At 29.0% G+C, this 7,500-nt stretch overlaps 1 protein-coding gene across 4 annotated transcripts in view; it reads left to right on the forward strand.

The window, feature by feature from the left end:
* The window catches only part of LOC124946566 (zwei Ig domain protein zig-8-like), a 322,344-nt gene that overhangs the window by 301,059 nt on the left and 13,785 nt on the right, over positions 1 to 7,500 (forward strand). For all 4 annotated transcript variants that reach the window (XM_047487385.1, XM_047487382.1, XM_047487384.1 and 1 more), the window contains one exon: positions 1,745 to 1,872. In XM_047487385.1, coding sequence (XP_047343341.1) covers positions 1,745 to 1,872 — 128 coding nt within the window. The remainder of the gene's footprint in view (positions 1 to 1,744; positions 1,873 to 7,500) is intronic.

Genomic DNA, 7,500 nt, shown 5'->3' on the forward strand with positions numbered 1-7,500 from the left:
CCATTGTTATCATTAACGAATTTCATTCGTAGAAATTAAATTTAAATTCTATTTTCGAATTTAATTCGAAAATGAGAAAAAGAAAAATGAAAAGAAAGAAAAAAGAAAAAAAAAAGAAAATTTAATTTGCTCTCTAATTATGTGATTAAACTTCAATTCGATTCTCATAATAATATGCGTAATTAAAATAAACGAAGTAATCATAGAAAATATTATCATGTTGGCGTAAACGTATACGGTAAAAAAAAAAAGGAAAAGAAGAAAATATTCCGAAAAATTAATGATAAATTACGCGATCTAGATAATGCAATGGCAGGAAGCAGATATTAAAGAGTAGAATGGATTATTAACGGAAAAGCCACGCCGAGTGAAAACAAACATTAGAGTAGAAGAGTTGAAAAATCAGAATCGTGTTTCCAGTCTTGGTCTATCATGCAAAGTGGATGAAAAGAGAGTCGAGGGGTTTGGTTATCCATCGCATCGAGAGAGAGAGAGAGAGAGAGAGAGAGAGAGAGAGGAAAAGAGAAAAGAGAAGTTAACTGTAGGGGTTCTAGCATCATTCGTTGCACAAAAGCCGTAAACTACACTGGCCGGTTATTTCGATCAATCCTCGAGAATGCGGCCGTCCGGAAAATATTCACATCGATCTACACCGACTGACCCTTCTATCTACTCCCCCACCTCTCTCTCTCACTCTCTCACTCTCTCTCTCTCTCTGTTTCTGTTTCTGATCCCTCCGATCTTTCTTTCTCTCTCTCTCTCTTTCTCCATCTATCTATCTCTATCTATCTATCTATCTATCTATCTATCTATCACTCTCTCTCTCTCTCTCTCTCTCTCTCTCTCTCTATCTATCTCTCTCGTATTCATTCTTTTTTCTACTCATCGTCTTGCTCGAAACACTATAGACGAAACCTATACATAAATAACTGCGCGTAGATACAAGCGTGTACCACACGGAGAAAAGCTTTCGTTTACTTTCGCCACATTACTTTCGCCCTTACCATCCTTTAGTTTTCTTCCCCATTCACCCTTCATCTCGTCTCAACATTTATCCCTTATCCTGAGCCAAGCATGTGATACCAGATACATACACTTTATATGATCCACCTCAAAGTGCTCTTTTTTTTCTTAATGGTAGTAGAGACGACGAGGGTCAGCCAAAGCTCAGCATCGGTCTCTTTAGGTCTTTACAAAAGAATGTTGGAAAACGAATTTTTAAGGTCACTTGTGTTATTATAAATATCAAGTAATAACAAAAGTATTTCTGTCATATATATACATACATAGAATATTTATATACACATAAACGTATTTATCTTTGATTTCTTTCTCTTTTTCTTTTTTTTTCTTTTTCTTTTTTTTTTCTTCGAGTAATCATAAAAATTTTAATTATTTTAATATATTTATTTATATCGTAAAAATTTTTTTTCTATGATTTTATTGTAATTATTTATATCGTAAAAATATTACTTATATATATATATATATGTATATATATTTCTCAACTAAATTTTATATTGATATTTAGAAATTTGCGATATCTTATATAGATAGGTTGTATACATATGTACTATAAAAAAAAAAAAGAAAACAAATTATTTTTCCATTGATTTTCTATTAATAAAACAAAACGTTATATTAAAGATTTGATCCATAACTGATACTTCAATAAATGGATTATTTGATTTTTATCGATCTTATAATTATTTATCATTCAATTAATAAATTCATATATTTTCAGAACCGAAAACCGAAATACTCGGTGCACCGGACCTTTACATCGACAGAGGCAGTACAATCAACCTCACCTGTATCATATTACAAAGTCCAGAACCCCCGGCTTATATATTCTGGAATCACAACAACGCCGTGAGTATTAAAGTTCTTTATCGTATTAAATGATATCTTTATCGTAAAATTTTAATTGATTAAATATAACGTAATAAAAAGTCTAAAAATGTTGTACGATCAAATTATACGTTTGTTTATTTGCTTGGAAATAGGAACAAATTAGTAGATAAAGAGCTATTAATGAAAGATTAAATTAATGATAGTAACGAAATATTACAGTAAGGACGAAGACGCATTAAACGAGAAAACAATTTAAATGTAGACTTGATATATATATATATATATATATATGTATATATATATATATATTATTTGTCATTTGAAACGTTAACCTTCTCTCTCTCTCTTTCTATCTTTCTCTCTTTCTCTCTCTCTCTCTCTCTCTCTCTCTCTCTCTTCGTTTTCATCCAAACATTTCCTATAATTTCAATAATACTTTAAAACCATCCGAGAGATATGATGATAGTCACGGACGAACAAACGAACGAATGAACGAAACACGATATTGAATAAAATATTAAAATATACAATACTAAACAGAATAGAGAATATGCTCTCTTTCGTTTACATTCGCCTTTAGAAATATCGTTTACACATCGAACGTGTAGTATCAAATATCATTTGATAATCGATATTATAACAAAAAAAAAAATATATATATATATATATATATATATTTGTATATATATATATTTTTTTTGTTATAATAATAGCATACCTACATATATACACTATATATAATATATATATATATATATATATATATATACACCTACATATTTTTATAATACTAATGCATTCATATATATCGACGCGTTAACACGCAAAGATAAATATACTGTATATCAACATGAAATTAAAATCTCGCCGAGACTCGATACGTATTTCACGCTAGGACGACGCTCCAACCTATCCACCTATCGTGGCTTCGAACGTATTTCCGGATCGAATAGCTCTCTATCTTTTCCCAAGAGAGATGGTTAGAGGGTGCAAGAGAAAGCGAAAGACGGAAAGAGAGAGAGAGAGAGAGAGAGAAAAAGTACATTAAACCATGGAGAAATGAGATGAAAAAAGACTGAAAAGAAAGAAAGGAAAAAAAGAAAAAAGAAAAGAATGGGAAAAAGGAAAAAAGAACGAAGAAACAAAAGCGAATTTAGAAAAAAAACGTAAAAGAAATAAAGAAGACTGGAAAAAAGAGAGAAGAGAGAAAGTTGAAGGATGGCAAGGAGGTGGGAATGGTGGGGTTTGCTTGGGAAAGAAAATGAAAAACAATGACGTTTCTCGACTTATCAGAGGGAGAAAATTTAATAACGATCGCTTACATCGGTGACCTTTTTATTTGAGAAATATTAGAATTAGTAACGTATTAGGTAAGAGTAGTACTCGACTATAGTTGAGCAGTTCCCGGAGAAGATAAGGGCTCCGATAACAGTCATTGGCCCACTCTAAACTACTCTCCTGTCATATAGGAATCTCGGACAGGTTGAAATGCTTCCGCCGTATGTTAGTTACCGGAACGGCATTTGCATTTGGTAACTAGGCCGCTACTGTTGAAATCCCGGCCGGCTACTCTAACTTGACTATACCTATACGTATCTACTTTCTTCTCTATAGGTTGGATAAAATCGTTCGGTAATTTTAAAATAAAATAACTCCTTGTCATTAATAGTTACGAATGATCTCATAACGGTCTGATTAATTACTAAAGGGTTTTAATGTAATCCGTTTCGAACTGAAATCTCGTATTTCATCTTTTATTTCACTCACTCTCTCTTTATCTATATATATATACATATATATATATATATATATATATATATATCCCTCCCTGCTTCCTATCTCTCTCTCTCTCTCTCTCTTTCTCTCTTTCTCTCTCTCTCTATCTATCTATCTATCTATCTATCTAATACTCATAATTACTCTTCTTTATTATCAGCCACTCGTTATATGTTTGATCGAAAGTTTAATAATACCTCTAAAAGCGTAAAAATTTCTAACAAATACGACTTGTTCTCTGTGCTGTCATTAATAACATAATACGATGATTTAACGAAAGTTCTATTCGATATTCTTTTATCATATATCAGTACTTTGTCTTATCTAATTCATTAAACGATATTTTAAATATTTCACGTTAATTTGATTCTTCTATAAATTAATATAAATATATATATATATATATATACATTATAAATATTTGATATATGAATATAATAAATAAAATAATATTAAATGAATAAATATAATAAATAAATATAATTAAAAATATAACAAATAATAAACAAATATTTGATATATAAATAGCAAATATAAATATAGAAAAATATAGTACATATATTTCTACTGCAAGATAGATGAGACCTTTTCTAAGGTAGAAAAAAATTATTTAAAATTGAATATTTTAAATAATTAAATTATATAAAAAATTAAATTATATAAAATTGAACTCCTGTCCTTGATAAAAAAAATAAACATTCTTATATTAAATTATAATATCGTGTATTAGTAAACAAAAATAAATAAAAGAAAATTTTATAGAATGCCTTACAGTATATACCTACCATTTATGATAATATATAAATATATAAATATTAAATAATATTATTCATTTACGGCAGTAAAGTACGGCAATAAAGTACGCCAAAAGATTTAAGATGATTTTAAAGATTCAATTATTCTTTTCCATAATTCTTTAGACAAAATTTTATTTTTTTTTTCTTTTTTCTTTTTTCTTTTTTCTTTCTTTCTAATAGTAAAACTACAACAGACCAGCTTGTAAAACTAATCTTTAAATTCCAATCTCCGATAGATTTCAAAAAAAGAATAATAGATTTTTTTTTTTTATTAACAGAAAGATAGACCATTTAGGAACTTTCTGAGCGCCAATCCCCTTTTTTCTTTTCTCTTTTTATTTCTTTTTCTTTACGTTCCATTATATATATGAATATAATTAGAATTATCATTGAAAGAAAAATGATCGAAAATTTCTAGTAAAATCACGGATTGCCCTTCAGGCGACGTAATCGCGGTAAGACGGCAATGGCGATGGCGGCGATGGCGGTGGCATTGGCGGCGGCGCGACGCCACGAAGTCGGTTTAAGGACCAAAGGAGAAAGAGAGATGGAAGTGAAAGAGGATAGGAGATCGTAGAGAAACGGGCGATAAGGAGTAAACTCGAATCGTCTCTGGGGAACCTTACGAAATTGCAATCGCCAGCGATATGATAAGGTCGCACTCGATCGATCGACCATACCTACCGCGAAATATTTTCTAGCCGCAAGGAATTCTCTCAACCGTTAAAGAGAGAGAGAGAGAGAGAGAGAGAGAGAGAGAGAGAGAGAGGAAGAGAGAGAAGGGGATGATTCCTCCCTTACGCTCCAATAAACTCTATCCCTTTGATTTCGATTGAATTTCGATCGCCGATCTACTCTCTTCCTCTATCGCATACGTTTATTTCACCTATACTCGGAAAAAAGGGCACAACATGATTTAAGAATATTTTGAAAAGTGCCACGTCTTTATATGCATACGTATGTATCATAAAACGTGTCTATATATATATGTATATATATAAAATATTGTTTTCTACACCTATATAAAATATAAAAAAAAAGAATATATATATATATATGTATGTGAATATATTCTAAATATATATGTAAAAATATTTTTTTTACATAGATCGAAACTAGACGTTTGATTTTTGAAGACTTTATAAATTTTTATTATTATTATATTTTTTTCATTTAATGATTTTTATTATACCAACGTTGTATCTCATATTTAAAGACGTTAGACAATCGACACCATAAAATGTATCTATGTATATATGTATATGTGTATATAAATGTCGTTTGTTTTTCTTTTTTTTTTTTTTCTAACATAAATTGAAACGAAAACTTTGTCCCAGTCTTTACAAATTTCTTCTTTTTCTTTTAATTTAATATTTAAAAATTTTTATTATGTCAACGTAGTATCTCTCATTTTGGTATATGTTAATAGACAATCGTTCCACGACAACTTCTCTGACAAGAGAATATTTTTACACCGTTATCGCTTGCTCGTTTGGATAATATCAAACAAAGTTTCTTCAAAGTTTCGAATCTTCTCCACCTAGACAAAGCAGAAACTAGAACAGCAACATGTATACCCACTTTAATGGTGTTCCTAATAGGAAGACAGTGACAATGACCGATCCACCTCTTGGGTGAGAAACACTCTCACTCCTTATCGCGTTCGACCTTAACCATTTACAGTTGTATCATGATTATACCCTATCACCTAATCCTGTCTATTAGTATACGAAGACATCGTATTTCGTCAATTAAATGACTACGATCTTCATACTTAACATCTCCTTATATATATGTAAAACTTTATAACTAGCTTCAAAATGTGTTTACAATGTTGATATGTATATACGTTTGCGTGTATATGTATATATATATATATATATGCAGTACCGAACAAATGATTTTTCTGAATTTTTATGGATAATTCAATGTATTAATATTAAACTAATAGATGGATTTATAGAGGGAAGGGCGACAAATCATTCATATTAATAGACTTCATAAATTTTAACATAATACATATATCTTTCAAAAGTAAATAAAAATTTAATTGACAAAAGTATTCGGACAAAACTTAAATATTAAAGAAATTATAAAAATCGACATAAAACAATATCGACATAAAACAATAAAATACTTTAATATTTGATAGAAAATCTTTTGGAATCTATAACGACATGCATTCTATTAATCATTGTAATATTAATTAAATTAAAAAAAAAAAAAAATAAAAAAAATAAAAAAAACGAAAACCAAATCAATTCAATTTATATATTTTCTATTAATTTTTCTATATTCAAACTAATAATTAATTTAATCGAATTTGACGAATTACATAATATCTAGATAATATAAGCGTCAATTAAATTATATGACAATTAAGTCATATTAAAAATTATATGACTTTTATATAAAAAAAGGTTCGGTATAATAATAACTTTCATAGAAACGTGAAAAATCTTGTTCGGAAGTGATAAGAACTTAACGAAAAACGTGTCAGTGATCCAAGATCTAAACGTTCCAACGATTAGTACGTGAAAGAAGCTGAAATTTTTTATTTTTCTTCTCCTTTTTTTCTTACTTTTTTTCTTTTTTTTTTTTTTCTTCTTACATTAATGCTCCTTGATGATAAAGACTATCAAGATAACCATTTCTTCTTTTTCCCTTTTTCGTCGTCTGTGAATTCATTCGATTTTCCTTTCCTTGCTTCGATATAATCGATACGTTCGATTACTCGTTTTGTTTGTATCGATCTTCAATAGTATTTCATTTCGAAAATGAAATCCTATTAAATTCATTTTTAAAATTTGTTAAACGAGATACGATCTTTATGATCATACTGATTATCGTGGAAAATTGTCAAAATAAGAATAAAAAAAAAATTCCATAGATTTCAAATATCTTCACGATGATCTAATCACAATTAATAATATCATTAATAATAATAAAAACGATAATGATAATAATGACAATCACTTACTCCCTCCCCACATTACAGTCTTAACTGTTTAATAATGATATAATCTTATCTTCAAAAGGTATGTAATTTAATCAGTGTAATGATGATAATCAT

Source organism: Vespa velutina, chromosome 2 (genome assembly GCF_912470025.1).
Source record: "Vespa velutina chromosome 2, iVesVel2.1, whole genome shotgun sequence".
NCBI lineage: Eukaryota > Metazoa > Arthropoda > Insecta > Hymenoptera > Vespidae > Vespa > Vespa velutina.